Below are 24,327 nucleotides of genomic sequence, written 5' to 3'. Positions count from 1 at the left end.
TAATACCTTGGGACGGAGGGAGTAATATGCTTATCCTACTTTTATATATTAGCTTTAGAGCATTCACAATGATTAATCGATGGAGAGGCCTTTCCGATCGGGTCCTATCGGCCAACCATTGCAAGAAGAAGACCTATCAAAGGCTCTTCCCCATATGGCCATTGGAACGGCCTAGGCCGATCCCAATTTCTTTTTTTATTATTATTTTTTTATTTCATATTTTCTAATATAAATACCCCATCCTTTATCTCTCACACCATTTTTTTCTTCTCTCATTTTTTTAATAATTTTTCTCTCTCTAGTTTTATTTAAATTTGCATCTGGTTGTATTCTTCTTTTCAATATTGTAATACAACGAAGATTTTTGCGTATTAATATTTTTGCTTTTAAATTTATTTAATTTGATAACATATTAAAAATAGAAGTGCAAAAAAATTAAAATAAAATAGTGATGATGTCGAAATGAAATAGAAGTGGGATAGGCCCTTTGGAATGGCCCTTCTATTGCAGGAAGATAAGCCCTTGAGTAAAATGCTGATGTGGAATGGAATAGCTCTCTGGGAAGACTCTTCCATTGTGAATGCTCTTATAACATAATATAAATTGAAATAAGTTAATGGAATATGAGGTTTATTAAAAAAATGATAAAAGTGAAATAAATTTTTAAGGACATGCAGATAAAAATAAGTCACAAATTTTTGGGGATCAAGAGAATAGCACCTTTCACGATACAGTGTTGTTTTTTCAACACAGCAGCCCTATGATTGCTTCTTAGCAAGGTCCGTTCCCGAGTGTAGAAGGTGAAGATGGTGTGTGTGCACAATTTTCACCTCAATCGTTTATCCAGATGGAATTAATTATTGAATTACATATATAATTCATAATTGAAATAAAAGTACATTTGCAACTCAGAAATCAGATTTGATCCACAAAGGATCGTCAATCTCACACTTCAACCCATGACCTTCGTTGAATTTGAAATGCAAGTTTTCAAAGACTTTGGGGGCCCACATGGGCGTCCCGTCTTCGAAGCCATTGAATGTGAGCCTCCTCAAACCGCTCCCATCCAACCTCACCGCGTACAACTCCCCATACGGCTGGAACTGATTCGGTTGCGCCACCGCCTCCGCCGTCACTCCGCCCAGATTCGCCGCGAACGCCACCCACTCTCCGTCACCGCTGAAGCACACGTGATTCAATCTCTCCCTCTCCTCATCCATTCCCGCCACCTTCACTCTTCTCACTCCACTTCCATCCGCCTCCATCACATAGATCCCAAACGCCTCCGCATTTTCCGGATTGTGTCGATTCGACGAGAACGCGATCCGCTTCCCGTCCGGCGACCAGCTCGGCATCGTGTCGATCCACTCCCCCTCCGTCAGCCGCCGTATTCCGCCTTCGAATTCGCCGATCTCCGCGTCGACGATGTATAGGTTTTTCTGCCCTGATCTCCCCGATCGGAACACCACGAGCTTCCCGTCGGGGGAGATCGACGGGAAGGCGTTGTTTCCGGTGTCAGATCTGGTGAGGATTTTGATTTCCGATTGGATCTCGTCGCAATTAGGTTTTAGACCCGCAGGATCGAATGTCACTCGAGCGATCTGCACCGGTGCTTTCGCGGATTCGAAAATCGGACCAGTTGATGTGAAGATGACGTTGCTATGAGCAGGACTCCATGAATTGTAGAAGCTAATTCGATTTCTGAACAATGTCCACATTTTCGATCCGTCGGATTTCACGATTTTGAGGCCGGAGTTGTGATCGAAATCGACGTTCATCGCGATTAGGTCGCCGGAAGGGGATAACGCTGGAAACGAACCGACGAGTCTGATCATGTTAAGCCCCTTCACTGGACTGTTCACCCGTTCGAGATAAGGAATTGCATTTCCGCTGGAGCGGTGATATCCGAGAAAAGTTGCTCCCGGAGAAACAAAAGGATTGTAATGGTGGATATTAGGGTTGAGCAGCTCCGTCACCGGGATGAATTTCCGAGACTCAGTGTCGAAAATCTCGATATGGCGGTGACTCCGGCCCTTCCGCCTCGTCGCCACAGCGATTTTCTTCACGCCGGGAATTGCCGCCGGCGTGAAGCAGTGGACTCCCGGCGGAGTAACGCGAACCGGCGGCGATGATGCCAAAAAATCGTTTGACAAATCGGCTCTAAATATGCTCCACCAGCCATCGTCAGATTGCCGGTGGAAATACAGGGTGGATTCACTCCACCAACTCGGCCAGCCGCCGCGTTGGCATAGAACAACGCGGCTAGTGGGATCGGATTCCGGGAAAACAACGATGTCGGTGACAAGCTCGTGGAACTCGCCGCCCCAAGCCTTCCGGCCGTAGGAAGCGACGGCAATGATATTCCCTGACGGGGAGATTGCGGGGCTGTAATCGACGGTGCCATAAGGTGTAAGCCGCGTGGTCGTCCTGTCGTTGTCTAGCGTTGTGGAGTAGAGAGCCGACCAGCTCGTGAAGGGCTTCTCGGGCTGTTCGTGAGCGGAGATGAAGTAGAGGCGGCGGTTCTTGATGAGGGGGCGGTCGTGGAAGAGACTTTCCAGCGGGGAATGGAGGCGTTCGGGATGGGGATGTTCGGCGCGGTTTAGGAAAATGCGGGGCGAACCGGTCCGGTCGGAGATGTAAACGAGAGTTTTTTGGTCGTCGACGAAGTGGCCGTTGAAGTTGATGGATAGGGAGTCGGTAAGGCGGTGCTCCGACCGAGGGCGATCGTCGTTGAGGTCGATGGCGAATATGTCAAAGGAATAAAAGGCTCTGCCTACGGTGTTGAAGAGTATCGTACCGGTTGGATCCATATTTGCCAAAATACTGCAATACTAAGTTGATCAAATGCTGGTCGGGGGAATGTCAATTTGATTTCAGTTACAACATGAATATATGAACGTCGTGAGCGTGGTGAGCAAGAATGGATAGCGGAAAGCAAGTCTTGTTTTAGTAAGATAGTTGGACTTGTCTACCGGTAGATGCCAACCTTATTAGTCAATATTATCGTCTCTCCTAAATTTGTCCTATTATACTATACAAACAAGATAATTATTGTGTTATTGAGTTGAACGGAAAATAAGGAATAAGATATGCTGAAATTATGGTTGAGCGGTACGAGATTCGTCAATCCTTAATTAAATTGTCAGGATCCATCCTTGCCTTTAGGTATAGAGTGGCCTTAAATCCTTAGATCATCTGTCTCATCCAAGATAGCACGAGGAATAGTCATTGGGTCCGCCAATGGATACTATCTACCAAAAAAAAAGACCATATATTGTTAAGACAAAATTGCAGGGGTATGAAATGGATAATTTATACTCCGTACGTCTCTTTCTGCTTTCTGGAGATTCGTGTTTTCGGGCAAGATAATGATTAATGCACAACAATTAGCCTGTTTGATAGTTACTCTATCTTCTAAATGAGCCAGTGAAAGAACATTGATGGAATAGGCAGAGTGAAGCCGCTTTATAATCAGACAATAAGCGGTCAACACCAAAGCGATGTATAGATACTCTACTTAGCCATCAAGACGCGGTTTTCAGGAGAAATGGTGATGGGGACATACTTCACAAGCTCGCATTTTAGACCTTGCTCCTTCACCCACATAAGTCTTGCAGCATCGATGATATCCTTGCACATGTAGCCCAGCACTGCGCGATCAATTGCCTGCATATTTTTCACTATATCCTCGACTTTGCATGATTTTGAGTCGAGCAAGAAATCTTTCTTTTCAGTCCTGAACATGATAAACAGAAAAATTGCATCAGGAGAAGCCACATCATGCATTATACCTAAAACAGATGAAAAATGGTAAGGCCATTACATGATCTCAAGTTGAGTAGAGAAATCTATGACAGCAAAATCCGAGCCATGATCTGCATCCACAGCCCAGCTGGTAAACCATGTAATCGCATGAAAATCATCCTTGGTGAAGCCCATATCTGATATGTATTTCTTACCTGCATGAGTAAATCGCTCAGAAATTTTATTTGTTTACAGAAAAAATAAATTCTTAGGTTTGGTGATTACTGATGTAGCTTTTCCACTGGCAAAGATGATGGCAACATGTAGCAATAGCTACACCTCTTAGGTAACTTGCTTGGGACTCAAAAGCTCCGTTTTCTTCTGAATGTTGGCGAATGCAACATCTTAAGGTCATATCTGGAACAGAGTTGTGTGCATGTTAATACGTTATAAACAAATCTTTGTTGCAATAAGACAGTTGCCGGATTTTCAATTACCTGTTGCAGGCCCACAAAGATGTTTGCCGATTGCAATGTAGCCAACTCCTTTTAATGATTCTACGCCATTCAAATCTAGATCCTCAACTGCAAGTAAAGATGTTAAGAAGATTGAATTGAGTTTAAACAAAGAAAAAACAACTAAATCTTGGCAGCGGAATCATAAACTGTGATATTCTTGGCCGCATATACGTTTCTTAGAATTAACAGAAATCTGTAGAGCATAAGCGTGTACTAGTCCCGACTTCTTGTATTTCAGATAAAAAGGCATATGTGCCTACCACACTCCTCAGGGAACATTATTCTACATCTTAATCAAAGTACTTCACGTCTATCCAACATAATGTTTATCGCACAAAGATGATATAAGTAACAGGAAAAGCATTGTCCACACCAACGAATAAATAAGCCACTTTTACTTCACATTAAGGTACGTCTCGGTCAATTCTGAGCTGGATTGAAATTTTCATGCTTAACAATTTCAGAGAGTGTGTCATAAAAAGTGGTTTGTTTACCAAAAAATAAGAGCTAGTGGTAAATCCTTAACCCGCTAATGATTAAACCAAACAAGCTATCAACCACAGGCTTCAGTAGTAAACTAATTTCTTCACCATATGATGATGATCTTGTTGTCAAGACAGCTAATAAATTTAGAGAAAAAAGACTGTATTCTACATAATCAAGAGAATTGGCGGCAAAAATTATCTTCAGGTCAAAATCTATAGAATGAATTTAAGCAGAAAGCTCCTAAACTACAAGCCAATTTGTTGCCCACACACCATAATAAAGAACCAAAGCATTAGGAAGAAGATTTGGAGAACATACTGTCGATTCTCAACCTCTCTAACACTAAACTCTCTTTCTGTCGCAAACTCCGATCAGCCTGCGGAGTAGGCAAGGATGTAAACAAATTAGAACCATGATATACCACTGAAGCATAAAGATATCTTCACACATTCACACCTAAATTGATGATTTCTGAGGCAAAGTAAGAGTCTGTTCCAACAAAGTAAGAACAAAAATGGTTTAGAAAGACACTAACTTTCAACTTATACGACTTCCGTTCCACCAACAACACCTTCTTGATCCCATAACAATCCGCTAGAACTTGTGTCAAATACCCCCTTCCGGCACCAAACTCGACCACAGCAGGAACATCACTATCCCTCTCCCTCTCAAACTCTTTCTTACAATCCTTCTCCTCATTTATTTCACCAGAAATCAAGCAAGTCTCCTTCAACACCCCAAAATTTTCTAAATTCCCAAGAATTGATGCCTGTTGCAGCACATGTTTCTCCTTATAAGGGAGTTTCCTGAAACCAATAAATACTTGATGAATAAAACTCAACTAAAACTGCTTATTTACACACAAAAAGATATATAAAGATGAAAGGGTTATTTATACTTTATAGCCTAAACTTTCAGCAAATTTCAATTTGTAGTTTCAACTTCAATTCGTTTTTTTATATGTCCTAAACTTTGAGAAAATGTTGAAATATAGTAGCATGGTTTGCATCAGCAACAACAATGTCAAGTTTGCCATCAACTTTGGCATTTTAGAGCAAGTTGATGTCTGAGCTTTCTTCGCTCTTTTCTCATGAAGTCATACAATTTGATGCCAAAGTCTTCAGCTTGATATGACAAAGCACAAATATTATTGGCTGCAAACTTGACACTTAACACTGCTGTTGCTGCTAATTTCAAACAGGCCCTAATTCATGACATACAAAAAATAAATCTACAAACAGAAATTGGGTGAAAATTCATGTTATAAATGAAAAGATTGGCAGTACTACTTGTCAACTTCTCTGTTAGTCCAAATGCTACAAGCTTCAGGAATCCTGTAGGAATCAGGAATGGTGCTGCATACTGATGCATGTACGGACTTGATTTTAGCAATCAAATCCAAAAAATAGGGCACAGCCATTGAATAGACGGCATTCCTTTTCATCTCCGATGTGAAACTCGAATCAGATTTCGATTTCTCTTCATCATCGTCTGATCCGGCATTAATCCCCTTTTGATAGAAGGGTTGGCGAGAGAGGGATTGCGTTTGTGTCAGCAACGGGCATCGGTTTAAGTGAGTCTCGAGATTTTCCTCAAGCACGGAGCTAGCAAAGACACCGCAAAAATGATTGGAAATAATAGGTTAAGAGTAGCAAAATTAGAAGAGTTGAGAAAGGGATTATTACTGAGAAGGATCGATTGGGCATGGAATCCACTGAGCGTCGGATCTCTGCGTGTGGTTGCCGCAGAATCTGGAGAATTGAAATTAGGAATTCATCAGCATTGCATATTCAAGTTGGGGATAAAGGAGTGGATTGTGCGAGACAGAGACAGAAACAGAGACAGAAAGAGGGGTTACGGAGAATCGAGGAGAGGGGAATTAGCACAAAATCTCCTCTTCTTGGGGAGCCAGAATTTGCAATGTGTTGCCATTTTCTTCTCCCTATGCTTTTGCTAAAACCCTACTGATTTAACAGTTTTAAGTCACAGATGGACGTTTTTTATTATACTCCCCCTCCATCCAAAAAATTTAACTTTTAAAACGACGTTTATGAAAAGTGAGTTACTGGAAATATTTCTAATCTAATTAGAGAGCAAGAAATTTTTTAAAATATAAAATTCTTTTTAAGAACACAGATTAAAAAAAAGAAAAAGAAAAAGAGTTCTATTTTTAAGTGACTGATGGATGGAGTCGAATTTATTGATTCTGCTGCTATTGAATTGCTCCATTATCACATTGGTGTAGCTGATTAAATTTATTCCATATTATTAAGTTTGACATAATGGTAGAGCTACTTAGCCCATTTGCATTATCCGTCGCATAGTCCGCTCCATTGCAGGGTTAAAGACGATAGTCCGGACTATGTACACATTTTTCCTTTTTTTTAATTTTTAATTTTTTCTTCTATATATATCACCAATTTTTTTTACTTCATTTCACACTTTTCACTCCACTCTCTTCCCCATCTCAATTTCTCTCTAAATTTAATAATGAATTCCGACGATTTTCATATTTGCAAGCATAAAATATAAAAAATAAAAAATAAATACTGATAATAAGATATACCTTTAATTTGTAGTGTTTTTATATTTTTATTCTTGCTAATTGATATATTTGCAAACATAAAATTTAGGATTAATGAATTTTTATAGTGTTTAAATATTCAAATAATAAATAAAATGCTTAGGGCGGGTTATAGTCCACCCCATTGCAGGTGGAAGGGGCGGAGGATAAAATGCTGATGTGGCGGTGCATAGAGCGGGACATAGGGCGTCGTATAGTCCGCCCCATTCAAAAATTGGCTACCGATTTTGGATTTCTGGCAATTCAAGAGTTGGAATCAATTGTTTAAGAACGAGTTAGTGTAGGAACGGAAAAACTGAATTTTGCTTCAATTTTCTTAGTTCAAAAAATTCAATAATTAAATCAATCATGTTTTAATTAAAAGAAAACTAGTTTCTTCTTTAATTTGTAAGAAGAAATTAGTTAATCCGTGAAAATAATATAGTTTTATAAGATTAAATTTGAATCAAGTGAGCTAATGAAATGTTTGATCAACTTAGCATTTATGTTAAAAGTGAAATAAGACTCTTATTGTGGGACAGACCGAAATGACAAAATGTGACTCTTATTGTGAAATGGAAGTAGTATAAATTTTGGAAAATATTTTAAAAACAACTATTGTAGTAGATGTACAAAAATATTTTCAATATCTTTACATAGTAAGGAATCATTCGGTATATGGACAGAAACGGAGTTTATTCTGGTCAAATTCGTGTGTTCGGTGTGTCTTAATTACTTCTTCAAGGCCTGAACAAATGCCACATCCCGCACTGTTGCAATCATAAATGTCCAGTTTCTTCACATGGGAACTACATGGTAGCAGAATTCCGCATCGGGACCGACATCAAGAAAGGAGGTCTGTATTTCCCAAAATACCCCTCTCATTTTTTAAACCCTCCCCCCTCCTTCAGCAATCATTTTCCCCCACCAAAATTGAAGCTCGCTGAACCCTAGACAACGAGGAAGATGGCACACACATTGCTCTCAGTTCCAATCCTCGAAAATCCAGTTATTGCTGACAACAGGTCTCTCGTTGGGTCGTTGGAACAAAATTAACGCGTAACAACAGTCGTATCGAAGGTAAAACAACGATCCCTAATTTTTTCAATCCTTTTGTGCTCAACGCCCAAATTTGGTGTCGACGACTACTCACAGTATTAACCTCCATATTCACCGTGTCAATTGGTTATTTTCAGTGTCACTGGAAAACCTAGACAGAAAAATCTCCCGCATAACAGAATCAGGGTTAAGGGTAAAGGTCGGTTTTGCAAGTTTTAAATTGTTGTTGACATGGTCTCTAATTTGAATGTGGTTTTACTAATTCATTAACCGATCTCGAGTTTATCTGCCTAGACTCATCGATAGTGCGAAATTGTGGAAATTCCAAACACAAACAGCTTCCCATCTGTGATTGCAAAATTTCTGTGAGTAATTTGATCGACTTGGTTCGCATTAGATGCATTTATATTGTTGCAAGCTCATACTTGTGTTATATGTTCATATGTATTTGGTCCATGTCGGAGTAGTCCTATTTTATGTGCGATAACCATGCCAAATATTGAGTCCTAAATCTGCAGCTACACCGACAAAGGTTATCTTATACAATAAATAGAAAACACATGATGATTCAGTCTATTTGATGTCTTAGTGGTGGTTTTTGTTCATGTATGAGGTTTGATAGTGATTGATTACCTGTGAACTTATGATGCCAAATATGTACTACATTTGTATGAAGTCTTTAGGCCACCACAGGGATGAGAAATCCTGCTGCCAATTACCACCTAATACACATGATGCTCGAAGACATCATGTATTTATACCGGGTTGAAAGCATAATTCTCGTACATCGTTACATCAGAGCCCAAACAAAACGTGCTAGGCGAAGGATCGTTGAACATGCGAGGCAGTACATCGTACTCTCTAACATCCTGGATCAACTAAAGTACTTGGACAGACTCCTTCATGTCACCCATGCAGACTGCTGGCATAACTTGAGAATGGATCGCAACACCTTTAGGAAATTGTGTAGAATTCTCCAAGAGGGGGGGTTTAAAAATAGAGAAATGCAGGTGGCCATTTTTGTAGGCATTTTGGCGCATCACAATAAAAATTGTGTTGTTTGTTTCAGCTTTGCTAGGTCTGGTTCCACAGTATCACACTATGTGAATACTGTTTTAGGTGTTGTTTTGAGTCTCCACGGTGTATTACTTTCGAAGCCTATCCCCGTACCTGATGATTGCATTGACCACAGGTGGAAATGGTTCAAGGTATGGTTTTCCCCAATACTACCCAATATACATATTGCATTGTGATTTGGCAGGTTGAACGCTGACCTTTTTCAAGTTGCAGGGCTGTCTCGGTGCTCTCTATGGAACACACATCAATGTACTAGTAAGTGGCAGAGATAAACCCATTATCGTACCAGATTGGGCTCTATTGCAACGAACACATTGGCTGTTTGTGACCGCAACATGCAATTCGTGTATTTTCTGCAGAGATTGGAGGGTTCACTTGGTGACTCTCGAGTGCTCAGGGATGCCGTGGCGCGACACAATGGGCTAAGGGTTCCCCAAGGTATAATTGTCCATTTTAGCAAAATCATTCTCTTGTAGCCGAGGTTTGCTTAAACGCCATCATGTACTAGGCTCACATTATTAACATTTGTTCATAACACTGTCATCGGTTTCAGGATGTTATTATTTATGTGACAACGGATATAAAAATAGTAACGGATTCTTGACGCCATATAAGAGGGTTCGATACCACGTCAAGGAATGGGGATTAGGGAATGCGCATCCCCAAAACCCAATGAACTGTTTAATATAACAAGGCTAGGAACGTTAGAGAAATAGCCTTCGCTGTTTTGAAGATGCGGTGGGGGATATTAGAAAGTTCTTCGTTTTACCCAATTAAGACACAAATCAGATTAATCATGGTCTGCTTGTTAGAGTTTGTATACTAGAAATCACCTTTCGAGTAATTGAATACTGTTAAAACTCTTATTTTATTTTCCAAAGGAATAAACAGATTATTTTTGTCATAATGTTATGTTTTTTACATTTAAGGGATGTTTATTACATGTTTAAATGTATAAGTAACTTAACAAAGTCTAAGTCTTTGTTTTAGTAGACCGGTTGTGGGCGTCGTTCACTTTAAGGTAACACGGTCAGTTCTAAACAAAGAAAAAGAAGAATTTCACAACCTAGATAGGCTTAGACTACCTATCGTGAAAGGTTGCAACGTCAGTCCGATTATTTCTAAGCCTTACTGAAATAAGATGACGTTGGTGTGGTATAGCACTGAATGGATCTAACAGCGAGACAGTCTTTATGCTATCTACTGAAAGTCGAGGTCTTGTAAATTATCATTTCTTAATCAATGTACGTTAGCATTGAGCATACGGTATTGATTATGGACTACTTTGACTTACCAAATGGTGCAGGTTTTTCCCAAACCAATAAGCCTGGTATATTGGGTAGTGGTGATTAATATCTAGCGGTGCTAGGATTGCTATTATGTTGAATCGTGCGCGAGGTGAGTCTCGTTTGATAACATCCTCAAGAGAAGCTTGAAATAAGGTTTTATTATTCGGAACCTAGCTAGTTGGAGTTTGATTACTCTATTAATAATAAATAAGATTTTCTTGCTGAGTCCTCGCTTGGAATAAATAAGATATTAATTAATTAAGTCCATAGCAGACAATAATTAATTAATGGATGTTTCTATCTTAAGCGCGGGAAATAAATATCAAGTAATGGAAACCCGAAGTACTTATAATTTTGGATTTGGATGGGGAGTGCAATATTACTTCTGTAGTGGCTGCTCGTAATATTCCAATTATAAGCTTATATTAAATTGAGTTTAATTTAATTAGTAAAAAGCTAATTGGAGGAGCCCATATCCAAAGCCTTCCATAGATTCCTGTATGGGCCCAATATGTGACTTATTATAAATAGGAGAATAAAGGAGACAGAAAATACACATTATTTTCTTCCAAAATTTCGTCCCTCTCTCTTTATAGCAAGAGGAAGATTTTTCCTCTTCTTCGAGTGATTGGTTTTCCGTCTTCTTTATTTAAGTCTTAGTATACTGGTGAGATCAGCCCACCCTGATATCAGTTTACAGTCCAGGAACCAGATAGAAGATCTGTGGTTTTGTACTAAAGATCTTCACGTGGAGAAGGCGCTAGCTATCCTATTTTCTTTGGAGAATCATCAAGGTATAATGGCTAAACCGTAGAAAAGCATGTTTTAGGTTTCAATTAATTTAAAGCATGTTTTATTTGAGTTATGAGTATGATACATGTGATAATTACGCGAATAGAATTTGTCTAAATAATCTGCTAAATAGATCAGAATTATTATGTAATTGATTTATGTGAGCGCTTCCGCTGCCAGTCCCTTCACTGCTTCCTTCTGCATAATTTCATTCGCCGCGAGATGAATAATGACCCTACAGAGGCTTGAAGGTGAGAACTCAGTACCTATCCCTAGAGCAGATTATATCTCACACGCTTATATAGATTACGTTGATCCAACTCCAGAATGGACGCAGTTTCGAGACTCCTTAGCCATGAATATGTGGAATAATAGATAGTTTTATATGTAAAACAGTTATGTTTGTTATGATCTCTTTTGAAATGTGTACTTCAACATGTTTTATTTCAATGAACCTATTTCTATTTGTGAGTCGTCATTTGTCACACTACCTTACTTTTGTATTGGATAGTTGACCTTTTTGTTGAATAATATCTTCACGGATTGACATGGGAGATGGTATACCAGACTGCAGCTGTGGTGCAGGGAAGATGGAATTGCGTTGTGCAGGGAAAAATGCTATGCACGCAGGACAGTACTATCTTAAGTGCCCTGCCAATCTCAATCATGCATGGTCATTCCAGTGGTGTGACATGTATGTCCGTGGCATAAGCTCCATAAGTGGAATCGACCACCGTGAGAAATCACGGTTGATTAACGAACGCAATACAAAATGCAAAGTCTGCAGGCGAATTTGACAGTTGTGGCCATCGTTGTACAAAGAATGACCCCTATGATTTGAAGACCCTAGTCTACATCGGGTTTATGGCCATCCCCTTGGTTGTAGTTAGAGTAATGATTGGCAAGTTGGGTTGATCTATAAAAATATGTGTCATTAGGGCAGTCATCACACATTGCCACTTTTTGGTACTAAAAAAGGTACTCCCTCCGTCCCAGCTAAGATGACACATTTCTTGGCCGGCACATGATTTTAGGAGTTATTGGTTAATGTGTTCAATTGGAGAGAGAAAATGTGCGTGTAGTTATTAAAATAGAGAGAGAAAGAAAGATGAATATTTTAAAAGGAGTGGAAAAAAGTGGTTGGATGTATTAATTAGAAAGAGAAAATTTCCAAAAAAAGAAACATGTCATCTTAAGTGGGACGGGGGGAGTACTTATGTAATATTATCAGACCACTTACTTATCTCATGGAAATATTGTAGAAGGTTTTTTGTATTTGTGTATCACATATGATCACATGTCCACTGCGATGGTTATACTAAAGCTATGGAAAAAATTCCCTGTATAAATTTAACCAATGGCATGATGAGTTGGTCAGTCCATTTTATCAGACCACTTACTTATCTCATGGAAATATTGTAGAAGGTTTTTTGTATTTGTGTATCATATATGATCACATGTCCACTGCGATGGTTATACTAAAGCTATGGAAAAAATTCCCTGTAGAAATTTAACCAATGGCATGATGAGTTGGTCAGTCCATTGAATAACATTTTGTGTTTTAACATGAAACAACAATTATTTTGGTGCATAGAAGGAAATTCTTATATACATCCACGTGAGTGTATAAACTTAAATCGTACACAAATAATAAATTAAAATGTGGTTATAAATTTTTGTTAACAAATTACTTATTAATAATTTTCAGTTTTTTTAATTATATTTTTTATAGCCTGAAAAATATTAAGAAATTTCAAAATTAAAATCTAAAAGAGCATAGGATATACAATTGTACGCATGTATTACTCATAATAAATACAACCTGCACTTCGGGAGTGTAAAAATATATATGTGGAAGGTCCAAATTTTTTTGGTGAAATTTCCATAAATTAAAGTAGTGACTGAATTTAGATTTACAGTCACTAATTTCGATTTGTAAAATGAGGTATGGCTTTTTTAGATATCTATTTATCAAGATGTTATTTATTGGACATACCAACTTATCATGCCATTTGGTATGTCTTTCAAGACCAGAGAACTTTTTCTCATTTGCCTTGACTATTTGTGTCAATACAAAATGAGACGAATTTATGTCATTTCTAGCATCTAATTGTCACATAATTTTTGTCAGGCTAATACCCTACTTCAAATAGATATTTGAGAATCAAATAATTAGATAAAAGAGGAAATAATACCACCTACGCGTAATCTCATAAATTGGTATCCCTGCCAATTTGTTGGTGTTTTTTTTTTTGCGGTGAGAAGTGATAAATACACATTCCATCCGCCCAAGATCAGTGGGATGAAATGAGTATTTGGCCAGTGAAATGATGTGGGGAAGTAGATAAATGTCTTTCAAACTAATGAATATGCAAACCTCTATATAATAGCTACATCAAACCACAATTACACACACCACTTGCATTCCCTTCCTTCCATCACTATCAAGATGCTTATTCCACAACAAGCTGTGTACCTATACTACAACAGCTGGACCTTGGAGATCGATGAGATTGTTCTAAACATGATCATCAGGCTGAAGAGGGAGACTAAATGGAAGCTCGATGATTTTCCAAGTTGGTTCTTAATGACGGCGCAACACGAAGTGTAGACTAAAACCAATATTCTGTTAACCGAGATGGACATCAAACAACGTCTCGACTTCCTGAAGCAGAGGTACACCACCTTCAAGGCGGTCGTGAGTTACAAAGGCGCATCATATGACGTGCAGGCTAAGTTTGTGCGAGCGACAGATGAGATTTAGGAGAAAATTTCTAAAGGTAAGTTGGATCTTTTTGTGTTATACACAGTGATTACGTAAATGATCCATGATAATTGTGTAGAAAACTCCATTTGCGGCGGCGTATTACCACCAAGATGACCCCCACTTCTCGCAGCTGGCATGCTTGTACGGGATGGACGACGTCAAGAAGGAAGGAGAAGTCAATGTGATAGTCCTTCCTGACTGCATCGAGGTGATCCATACTGATGAACCGAGATGTTACGAGGTTAGTGGCTTTGAAGCAGATGTGAACTCTCTGACTATTTTACCACCTCAAACGGTTCGTCGTAAACTATTTTCGGAAGATGATGATCCTCCAGTTGATCAGGAGTCAACGAATGACGTGGGCATGTATTTCATAGACGTTGACCCGGATGGGAGGCTGGAAACTCGGTTTGAGAGCGGCCGGGTTTTGGCGATGCTAGATGCAACGAAGAAAGATGAAGCTGGTCCCTCTACTCGATCCCCCCAATGCGAGTTCCGTTACGTCAAACTCGCCTCTCCGTACGTGGCCACACATAGCCAGGCGCCCCAATTTCTAACTAAGTTATTGGGGATGAGTAGGTCCTAATCTCTGCTATGCTAGCAAATTTGTAATGCCATAGAATTTTATCTAATTTTGACGGACCTACGTTTTGGGGGGCTTACAAAAATCCATCGTATTGTAATCGATTTAGCACCGTGTTTTGTTTTGATGTATGTTGTATTTAAGTAAACGGTTGCTGCTCTGTTTTTTAAGGACATGTGAATATTAGGTGATGCTATTGTATGAACTTGTTGATTTATAGATGTCGATGACAGGCAGTCTGCAGTCTGTTATAGCTATAGCAACATACACTCTCATATTTACATGGCGAGTAGTATGCATCAAGAACAACCAAATGTTGAGTAGGCATGAAGTATTTGAAGGAACTGGCAACAGAAGCGTTCGAGAATTCAAACAAATAAATCACATAATAATCAGATCTATTTAACAGATTATTTAGACAAATTCTATGCGCGTAATTATCACATGTATCATGCTCATAACTCGAATTAATCATGCTTTAAGTATAATTGAAACCTAAAACATGCTTTTCTACGGAGCAGAAATAATACCTTGTTAATTCTCCAAAGAATCGACGATGGCTAACGACTTCTCCACGTGACGCTTTGAATACTAGACCACGGATCTTCTCTCTGGTTCCCGAACTGTACTCCAATATCAGTGTGGGCTGATCTCACCGGAATACTAGGACTTAAATAAAAGAGACAGAAATTCGACTCTACGGACGAGAGCTGGGCGAAAATTTTCGTCCCTCTAGGTATAGGAGTGGCCGAAAATTTGAGAAAATAATGTAGTGTATTTTCTGTCTCCTTTATTCTCCTATTTATATATAGTTCCTTTTGGGTCAGACATGAATCTATGGAAGGTTTTGAATGTGGGCTCACCTAATTTGCTTTTTACTAATTAAATTGAACCCACAATTTAATACAAGCTTAATTGGAATATTACGAGCAGTCACTACAGAAGTAATATTGAACACTCCCCATCCAAATCCGAAATTATAAGTAATCCGGGTTTCCGTTCGCGCTTAAGATAAAAATGTTCATTAATTAATTAATTCCTGCTATGGACTTAATTAATTAACTTCTTATAAATTCTAAGGGTGGACTTAGCATGAAACGCTTATTTATTATTCATAGAGTAATCAAACTCCAACTAGCTAGGTTCCGAATAATAAAACACTGTTTTTCGCTCCTCTCGAGGACATTATCAAACGAGACTCACCTCGCGCACGATTCAATATAATAGCAATCCTAGCACCGCTTGATACTAATCACCATTACCCAATATATCAGGATTATTGGGTTGCTAAAAACCCGCACCATTTGATAAGTCAAAGTAATGCATAATCAATACCGTATGCTCAATGCTAACCTACATTGATTAAGAAACAAATATTTATCAAGACCTCGTCTTTCAGTAGATAGCATAAAGACTCGTCTTGCTGTTAGATCCGTTCAGTGCTTCATATCATCTTATTTCAGTAAGGCTTAGAAATATGCGGACCGACATTGCAACCTTTCACGATGGATAGTCTAATTCTATCTAGGTCGTGAAGTTCTTCTTTTTCTTTGTTTAGGACTGACCGTGTTACCTTAAAGTGGACGACACCCCACAACTGGTCTATTAAAACAAAGACTTAGACTTTGTTAAGTTTACTTATACATTTAAACATGCAATAACATCCATTAAATGTAAAACATAACAACATTATGATAAAAATAATTTGTTTTATTTCTTGGAAAATAAAATAAGAGTTTTACAGTATTCAATCACTCGAAACGTGATTTCTAGTATACAAACTCTAACAATATTAACATACATAGTTGTTGAAGTTATGATTGACCACAAGTCCCAAATAATTACATAGAGTTTCAATTCAAAGCCTAATTCGCTAGCTACTTACAAAATATGTGTGTCACACTTTAGACTTCTGAGTTTCACTTGCTAGTACAAGCACGCTGCTTACTTACAAAATATGCGTGACACCTTACTACGAACTATACACATAGAAGGCCAACCAAAAAAGAACAAGGTCAATAGCCATGACATTGATCATAAACCCCAACATTCAAGAGCCATTGTGTTTATTTTTTATTAGCATCAGCAGGTATCCAAGATGCGCGCAAGCTGACATTCCCATGAATACCACCAGGCGCTGCAATTTATCGCCTTGGATGTTGCATAGTTGATAACGTTACGCAAGCGTGAGGCCTTCCACCGTGCCAAACTTATCAAAAATATCTTGTCTTGCCTTGCCAAGGTCAAATTCATAGCCGATCCTAGCCGAAATCACCTCCAAACAAGAATTAGTCTCAAAGTGGAGATTTGCGAGGAACTCCATAAGGGCTGCATCAGGACCCTCGTGATTGCGTTTCTTGCTAGAGCCAGACTTGTTGGTGGAAGTTTGTGTGTCATTATTGCCCGAGCTGTTGGATTCATTCATTACCTACTGTGACATTGGAACCACATTATTGGTCTCTTCATCCTCAAAGATTGGGTGGTAGTCATTCTCATTGACTTCACTGCTGCCTTGGAGGTTAGCACGCACCTGCTCCGCCGCAGCATCAACCTATTCAGCACCTCCACCGCTCGCACGATCCTTGCCGAAGATGGACTTCCACGTTTCCCATAATGGCCATGGCTTTGTCCGCATGCCTTTGGCGTCCTTATCAACCTACGATGGTAAAACAAAACAATACACAACAATGAAGCATGACTTAGTCGGTGTTCCCTTAGCAAAAAATCAAAACCAAGGGATTTTATACTCAGTTGCACCGAACAAATTGACGCACAATACCTGGACGATTGCCTCCCATTGGTCATCATCGCATTCTATCATATACTTTCCATCCGAATTGAACCCCACGCCACTCGCTAGTATTTTTGTCAAACTCGTGTAGCTCTTCTTCCACGCTGTTATCTTGGATGTGATATGGGGCGTACCTTTGAGGTCGGTATTTGGAAATTCCACACGCAGAATATCTTCAATCTTTCCCAAATTCCCTGTGCGAAAACTGTTGTCAGATTTTCATCCTCTAGCAAGGAGTTCGAGCATTGATACAACCAAGATTTCCTCTTCCCGAACGGTCCACATCATCCGAGTTCGATCACCCTTATGGAATTTTCGACGAGCAGAGCTCGAGGTTCCTGCCCGTAATCGCACAATTATAAAATAAGAGTTTATTATCTGATTTATACAACACCATTTTGCAAAAAACAGGGAGCCGAACGACACACAAACCTTCAGATGCTTGTATGCCTTTCATATGAACTTTGGTACCCGGTTGTGACTCAGTCATAATACCTACCATAAAATTCCATGAATTGAATCCCATGAAATTTGAGAAACTCATCGATAAACCACTTCACGACGAAGCACATAATTTCATTTTGGTAACGATTTTACCCAAACAAAGACAATTATATCAGCTACTGAATTCATTGGAAAACACAATACAACTCCACCTCCACATAAATTTTTTACTACAATCTAAAAAGCATATAACGAAACTCTCGAAGCTGTAAAAAACTCCTGTCGCGGTCAAAAATCGCATACCAAATAACTTTGAAGTAGCACATTCATAAAATTCAACAATCCAACACTATACTTTTGAAATTCGATGGGGATGGGGAAAGACTACCTCAAGTTGAAGCTCCAGTCGTGCGCGTTCTGTGTGTGAATTCAAATGGGAGGACGTATATTTAAACCTACAAAAAATGAATTATTTGAACAAAAAGCTGTGTTTTGTTGATAATGCGCGGGGACTTGAAATTTTTGAATGCGCTTAGGAGTAATATGGGCAATTCGATGTTAATGGAGCGCCATTTTATTTAAGTTGGAATACATTTTACACCAAAACAGAGCTCATATCTTAAAAGGTGAACACTAGTATGTAATCCTTTGCAAGTGGGCCAGTCCCTATTAATTCAGAGAGAGTTAAAAGGAGGATGATGATTGAGATTTGAGAAGTCACTTTAATTGAAATGTGTGCAGGGAGGTGGGAGGTGTATTTCAGAATAGGGGATTCAGATTTTAGGGGTAGGTTTACGTTAGGCAGAGGAGGTATATAATTTTTCAAAGTACTACTCCTTGTTTATTACTCCCTCCGTTCCATAGTTTCTTTTCGGCACGGAGTTTAAGAAAAATTGTGTTAGGTGAGTTAAGTAAAAGGAGAATAAAGTGGAAAATTAAAAAGGTAGAGAGATGAAGAAAGAAAAAAGTAAGAGAAAGTAAAGTAGGTGTGAAAAAATATGTTGACTTTTACTAAAAAGGGAAATGACTCTTTACTATGGAACGTACCAACATGGCAAAATGACTCTATTCCTATGGAACAGATGGAGTATATTAATATAGCAAAAAATAGTTTTATTAATTGGGAGTTTTCATTATTTTTTATTGTTATCGTATTTAGTATTTGTTGTTAACATTTTTTATCCTCTTATTTAAGATATATGTAGAATTTTATTTTAATTATTGTATTCAAACTTAACGTCATTAAATATTACTCCATAATACACTACAAGACTTGTTTTTCTTAATAATACTATTACGTATAATACTATAATATTTATTGATAAAAAATTTAATCAAATTTTATTATTTACTACTAAATAAATAAATATATATATAAACAGTATTCCGGTTCAACCAATGGTTCGACCAGTGAACCGGTTAAACCAGTAAACCAGTAACGATGCCGATTCGCTTGTCGGTCCGATTTTTGTTTCCGGTCCGATTCTTAAAACAAGATACTATAAACTGATAAAAAGGACTTACATAATATCATTAGTGTGAATTATAAAACTAACTCGAATGTGATCTAGTTCTTGAAATCAGATCCATTTTAAAATTTTAGTACAGTATATGTTTAAGCTGATTTTTTTAAGCTAGCTTAGGAAAAAAATTAGCTAAAATAGTAGTACGTATAAATTGGACTTCTAACTTGGGCCGATAGATTAAAGCCTTGAGTCGACCAAAAATGACAGGCCCGTAGTGTCAAGCCCAGCAATTTGTGAGCAAGAAAACCCTAATGTATAAAACGGAGGGCTCCCCCAATTTCCCCCAAAATCCATCATCCTCTTCTCAAGATGCAGATCTTCGTGAAAACCCTAACGGGAAAGACGATCACCTTGGAGGTTGAATCCTCCGACACAATCGACAATGTGAAGGCTAAGATCCAGGATAAGGAGGGCATCCCGCCGGACCAGCAGCGCCTCATCTTCGCCGGCAAGCAGCTCGAGGACGGCCGCACCCTCGCCGACTACAACATCCAGAAGGAGTCCACTCTCCACCTCGTGCTCCGCCTCCGAGGCGGCGCCAAGAAGCGCAAGAAGAAGACCTACACCAAGCCTAAGAAGATCAAGCACAAGCACAAGAAGGTCAAGCTCGCCGTGCTGCAGTTCTACAAGGTCGATGATTCCGGGAAGGTGCAGAGGCTCCGGAAGGAGTGCCCCAACGCCGAGTGCGGCGCTGGAACTTTCATGGCGAATCACTTCGATAGGCACTACTGCGGTAAGTGTGGATTGACCTATGTCTACAATAAAACCGCCGGTGATTGAGCGCATTTGAAGAATTTTTCATGTTTGTTTTTTTATAATTGTCACAGTTTTAATCTAGGTTTCTGTTGTTTTGGAATTTGGTTTTGATACTCAATTTTAAGTTTCTGAATTTGTTTTTCTTCTATTTCTGCTTTTTCTTTCCAATTATTCATTTTGGTTTAACATTTTGTTTGATGAATTCCACATTTTTACTGTGAAAATCTGTTATTGGGTAGTCATTAGTTTTATAATTCGGTGGGTAGTCATTAGTTTTATTATTCGGTATTGTTTCGACAGCTGGAAACAATTCTTTCATGGGTATCAAATTATATTGATCCAAATTCTCAGTGTGTTTCATATAGGAAATGTCCCGTTGTTTTTTTTTTCTGACTGTTATGTTTTGTAGATAAAATAAAATAATCATGGGATATAAATCTAGGATTTAGTTAAATTATTTTAGTTGGAGGGAATGATTATCTATTATGATATTGAGTCATGAGATTAATCTCAAGAACCGAATAGAATAACACTCCATCCGTCCACCAATAAAAGGCCAATTTGGAAATAAAGTTAGTGGAATATGGAGTCCATTAACAGAAGTGGTGAAAAGCAAATGGGACATTTGTTGGTGGACTTACAAAAATGGCAAATTTTGACCGTTATTGGTGGACGAAGGGAGGATACTTTTGCGAACTGAACAATCCCCTAAAGCTATTGGTGGACGAAGGGAGGATACTTTTGCGAACTGAACAATCCCCTAAAGCTATTTTGGATATATATTATTGGCGTTGAAAGTTTTCTTAAAATTTTGCAAATTGAACAACCCCTGGGCTGTTTTAGATATATATTATTGGCGTTTAAAGTTTTCTGGCTGCTAATCAAATTCTGCAATCTCTTTGTTTATCCCAAAAGAGTAAGAATATACTCTTCAAAGAGAATGATATATAGCATATCATCTCGCATAAATATTGATCTTATTGTTGTACATTTGCTGTCTAACTCGAAATACATTTTACATGCATCTATTTCCAATTGCAAGAATCTGGTGAACCCTAAATTTCTTTCTTCTCCGGAAACCTGCAAATACACATTATGTGTTCAGAAATTTTAATATTATGCTCTTATCATACAGTAGTAGTATTTGATATGGAAATTGAGTCGAAAATTTGAAAGTGATTGCACCTCATAAATGCATTGGGAAACCATGTTGAGAAAGCCTTATGTTTTGCTTTTGTAAGCCATACATACAATCCATAGAAGGGGACGTGAACCAACGCTAGAGCCAGATACCTTTGAAACAAAAAAACATGTTACATAGTTGCAAGTGTTGTTTAGTTTCTTTAGCTGTGAGTTTTATTACCATAGAGGTGCCCATGGTGTTGAAAGATCAAGAAAAGGGTATGGCCACCTGCACCCCTCCAAAATGTTAATCATGTCTTATGATGAGAAACAGTATGTTATGCCATATATATTTGTGTATTATTTACCATTTGACGCAACAAGCATGAATAGCCCATTGAAAGACGACGTAGGAGCAGCTCCATAGAATAAAGTAGATGAGCCCGAACCAAGTAAACGGCTGGAAATGACATTGGTATGAATTTACTTACTATGTTGATTGAAGAAAATAGATGGGATTAGGAAAATCTTACCATGCGATTGAGGGCAGATTCGAGAATGAGAAAGACAGCATTTACAGAGTGCATGGATCCGATTAACTGCAACATATAATCAAATCAAACGAACCAAACTTAGAAATGATCTACTTTGTGCATTTGTGGCAAGACAGATGATGCTCACAAGAGTGAGCTGAAAGCTCTCTCCCAACATGAATGGAAGCAAGAGGCACCAAAACACGATATCCGTGATCATGCTGGCTCCTGCAGATGTCTGTTTAAACACATTTTGCCCAGTGTTATGTTGATAAATTCATGAAATTGTGGTTGAATTGAATTTGTCAAAAACGATGGGATATGGATTAGGCGGCTAACCTGATAGATGATTTGCATTAGGTGTTCTAGAAATCCAAGCTTCTCATCTGATTCCTTCTCCCCGGGTTTCATACATCCTTGAATCGAGATGAGAGTAGCAATCTGCAACAGAGCAAGCTCAAACCCTAAAATTCGAATTCAAATTCAAATTAAACACTAAAATTGAAATCAGAGAGGGTGAATTAACGATGTACGAACCCCAAAGTATACTAGCACCAGAACAAACGTCCACCTGGATTAACAATCGCACAAATTCGAGTTAAATCTAGCAAATTTACAGTGTGTGTGTGAGAGAGAGAGTTACTGAGTGTAGAAAAAGAAGACGATGAAGCCCAAGGCAGCAACAGTCTGGTAGAGCAAGTAAGCCATGGAAGTGAAGGCGAAGGCGCGGTAGAAGAGGAGCCATCGAGGATGGAGATTCCGCCAGCAAGGAGACCAGAGATCGGCCGACTTGACCGGATCGCTTCCGCCGCCTATCCTGCGGAGGAATCTGATCGCGACGACCGTAGGGATCACGCATACAAGCGCGGAAAGCAGTACCTGCCACTGTAACCAATATCCGACTCCCTCCGCCGCTCCGGCATTCTCCATTTCGAAATCAAGCGCGGATCGCCGGAGTGCAGCAGTTGTGGAATTATTAGGAAAATGGGGACGGATTTGGGAATAAATATATTGAGCATACTTTTGCGTAGCGGAATAAATATAGTGACTCGGAGTTTTAATCTATGATTATTACTTGTTAATGAATTAGTCGCAGTCCAAAGTAGACTTTGGTAGACACTTGTGTAAGATCTTCTACGTTGAAGGGTCCACAATTTTAAATGAACAATCAACCTCTATTTCATTCTTAAACAATCTACTAATCATACAGTCGGTAATTCAAAATTAGATTTTAAATAGTCTATACTTCCTTCTTAATATTTCTTCGATCACACGCGAGTCACTTTCTTTTGTAGAATATACCATCATAATTGAGGTATTTTTTTTTCTAGTAAAAATAATACTTTTTTCGTCTCAACTAAGATGACACATTTTTCTTAGGGTTAGTTTGGTTTGCCATATAGTGTTACTCATGAAAAGGGATGGACCCATTAAAAAATTTGCTTTATTGAATTCATTTTTTCTATCGGAGGTGTAGAAGCAGAAATGTAAAATGTGCATTTCAACATTTTTTGAGTGGGCCTTCATCAATTAGCCGGGTCAGACAGTTTTGCTATATTGCAAACCAAACGCCAGTTATTCACATTTAAAATCAGCTAAATGCCATTATATGGCAAACCAAACGAACTCTTATTAGTTTGTCTAACTCCCAACCAAGAGGATACATTTCTATATTTCATAACTCTCTCTCTAATATATACAGAACCTTTTTTTTCGCTCCAATTAAATATTCAACTCTCTTTCTCTCTCAATTTAATACCTATACACTCTTTCTCTCTCTAATTAATTACATTAGCCAACAACTCCTAAAATCTCGTGCCGACTAAGAAATGTGTCATCTTAGCCGGAATGGGGATAGTATATTTCATCTCTCTTATTTTATTCTTTCACCTACTTTATTCTATATCACTCTCTACTTTTTTCTCTCTCTTATACTTTCACTCTCTCCATTTAACTCATTAAATATCAATTTCTTAAATATCGTGCTAAAAAAAGTGTTTCACTTATGGTGGAATGGATGAAGTAATTTAAAAATATATTTACATTTTTTTTTTTACTTTTAGTAAGTGAGATAGCATATTCCACTAACTCATGCACTCATATTCTACTATAAAATTAATATTTCATTAATACTCTCTTCGTTCCACTCTAGATGATACATTATACTTTTCCTTTTGACATGTCCCACTTATTCTCTCTCCACTTAATTCACATAATAACATTGTATAAAATCTGATACTCCTACATAATAATAGTAACAGCTTAGAATGGAATAGA

General features: G+C 38.4%; 4 protein-coding genes, 1 long non-coding RNA gene and 1 pseudogene across 5 annotated transcripts; 2 read left to right on the top strand and 4 right to left on the bottom strand.

Moving 5' to 3' along the window:
- Positions 1-823: 823 nt before the first annotated feature.
- Positions 824-3,156, bottom strand: LOC125221662 (uncharacterized). Its single transcript, XM_048123855.2, has one exon. The coding sequence runs from the start codon at positions 2,808-2,810 to the stop codon at positions 909-911; it is 1,902 nt and encodes a 633-aa protein (XP_047979812.1). The 5' UTR covers positions 2,811-3,156; the 3' UTR covers positions 824-908.
- A 132-nt stretch (positions 3,157-3,288) lies between these two features.
- Positions 3,289-6,755, bottom strand: LOC125221663 (methyltransferase). Its single transcript, XM_048123856.2, has 9 exons — positions 6,607-6,755; positions 6,434-6,499; positions 6,038-6,352; positions 5,284-5,554; positions 5,067-5,124; positions 4,242-4,328; positions 4,030-4,161; positions 3,824-3,959; positions 3,289-3,736 (listed from the first exon to the last, which is right to left on the bottom strand). Exons 1-9 carry the CDS (start codon positions 6,678-6,680, stop codon positions 3,514-3,516), a joined length of 1,362 nt encoding a protein of 453 aa, XP_047979813.1. The 5' UTR covers positions 6,681-6,755; the 3' UTR covers positions 3,289-3,513.
- A 1,492-nt stretch (positions 6,756-8,247) lies between these two features.
- Positions 8,248-9,886, top strand: LOC148933337 (uncharacterized). The gene is made up of 4 exons (XR_016135447.1): positions 8,248-8,391; positions 8,508-9,578; positions 9,661-9,702; positions 9,807-9,886. It is a non-coding gene; the product is annotated as an uncharacterized LOC148933337 (long non-coding RNA).
- A 7,042-nt stretch (positions 9,887-16,928) lies between these two features.
- LOC148933336 (uncharacterized) lies at positions 16,929-17,513 on the bottom strand (annotated as a pseudogene).
- A 2,403-nt stretch (positions 17,514-19,916) lies between these two features.
- Positions 19,917-20,543, top strand: LOC125223029 (ubiquitin-ribosomal protein eS31 fusion protein-like). Its single transcript, XM_048125977.2, has one exon. The coding sequence runs from the start codon at positions 19,949-19,951 to the stop codon at positions 20,417-20,419; it is 471 nt and encodes a 156-aa protein (XP_047981934.1). The 5' UTR covers positions 19,917-19,948; the 3' UTR covers positions 20,420-20,543.
- A 777-nt stretch (positions 20,544-21,320) lies between these two features.
- LOC125223028 (uncharacterized) lies at positions 21,321-23,080 on the bottom strand. The gene is made up of 9 exons (XM_048125976.2): positions 22,694-23,080; positions 22,588-22,621; positions 22,390-22,491; positions 22,199-22,288; positions 22,051-22,116; positions 21,886-21,977; positions 21,759-21,806; positions 21,581-21,688; positions 21,321-21,475 (listed from the first exon to the last, which is right to left on the bottom strand). The coding sequence occupies exons 1-9, from the start codon at positions 22,978-22,980 to the stop codon at positions 21,451-21,453; spliced, it is 852 nt and encodes a 283-aa protein (XP_047981933.1). The 5' UTR covers positions 22,981-23,080; the 3' UTR covers positions 21,321-21,450.
- Between the last annotated feature and the right edge of the window lie 1,247 nt (positions 23,081-24,327).

This window comes from Salvia hispanica, chromosome 1 (genome assembly GCF_029641045.1).
Source record: "Salvia hispanica isolate PSC_SH4W2 chromosome 1, Shi_PSC_v1, whole genome shotgun sequence".
Lineage (NCBI taxonomy): Eukaryota > Viridiplantae > Streptophyta > Magnoliopsida > Lamiales > Lamiaceae > Salvia > Salvia hispanica.
Note: the sequence above shows the minus strand (reverse complement) of the source record. Positions and strands in the feature narration are given on the sequence as shown.

Bases quoted from the DNA above. Each gene is read 5' to 3' on its own strand.
- LOC125221662 (XM_048123855.2), bottom strand. From the start codon at position 2,810: ATGGATCCAACCGGTACGATACTCTTCAACACCGTAGGCAGAGCCTTT.
- LOC125223029 (XM_048125977.2), top strand. From the start codon at position 19,949: ATGCAGATCTTCGTGAAAACCCTAACGGGAAAGACGATCACCTTGGAG.
- LOC125223028 (XM_048125976.2), bottom strand. From the start codon at position 22,980: ATGGAGAATGCCGGAGCGGCGGAGGGAGTCGGATATTGGTTACAGTGG. The intron at 22,492-22,587 runs GTTCGTACATCG...GCTCTGTTGCAG, and splicing joins TGGTGCTAGTATACTTTGGG to ATTGCTACTCTCATCTCGAT. The intron at 22,117-22,198 runs GTGAGCATCATC...TATATGTTGCAG, and splicing joins AGAGCTTTCAGCTCACTCTT to TTAATCGGATCCATGCACTC.
- LOC125221663 (XM_048123856.2), bottom strand. From the start codon at position 6,680: ATGGCAACACATTGCAAATTCTGGCTCCCCAAGAAGAGGAGATTTTGT. The intron at 6,353-6,433 runs GTAATAATCCCT...TGTCTTTGCTAG, and splicing joins TGCCCAATCGATCCTTCTCA to CTCCGTGCTTGAGGAAAATC. The intron at 3,737-3,823 runs GTAATGGCCTTA...TATCATGTTCAG, and splicing joins TCTACTCAACTTGAGATCAT to GACTGAAAAGAAAGATTTCT.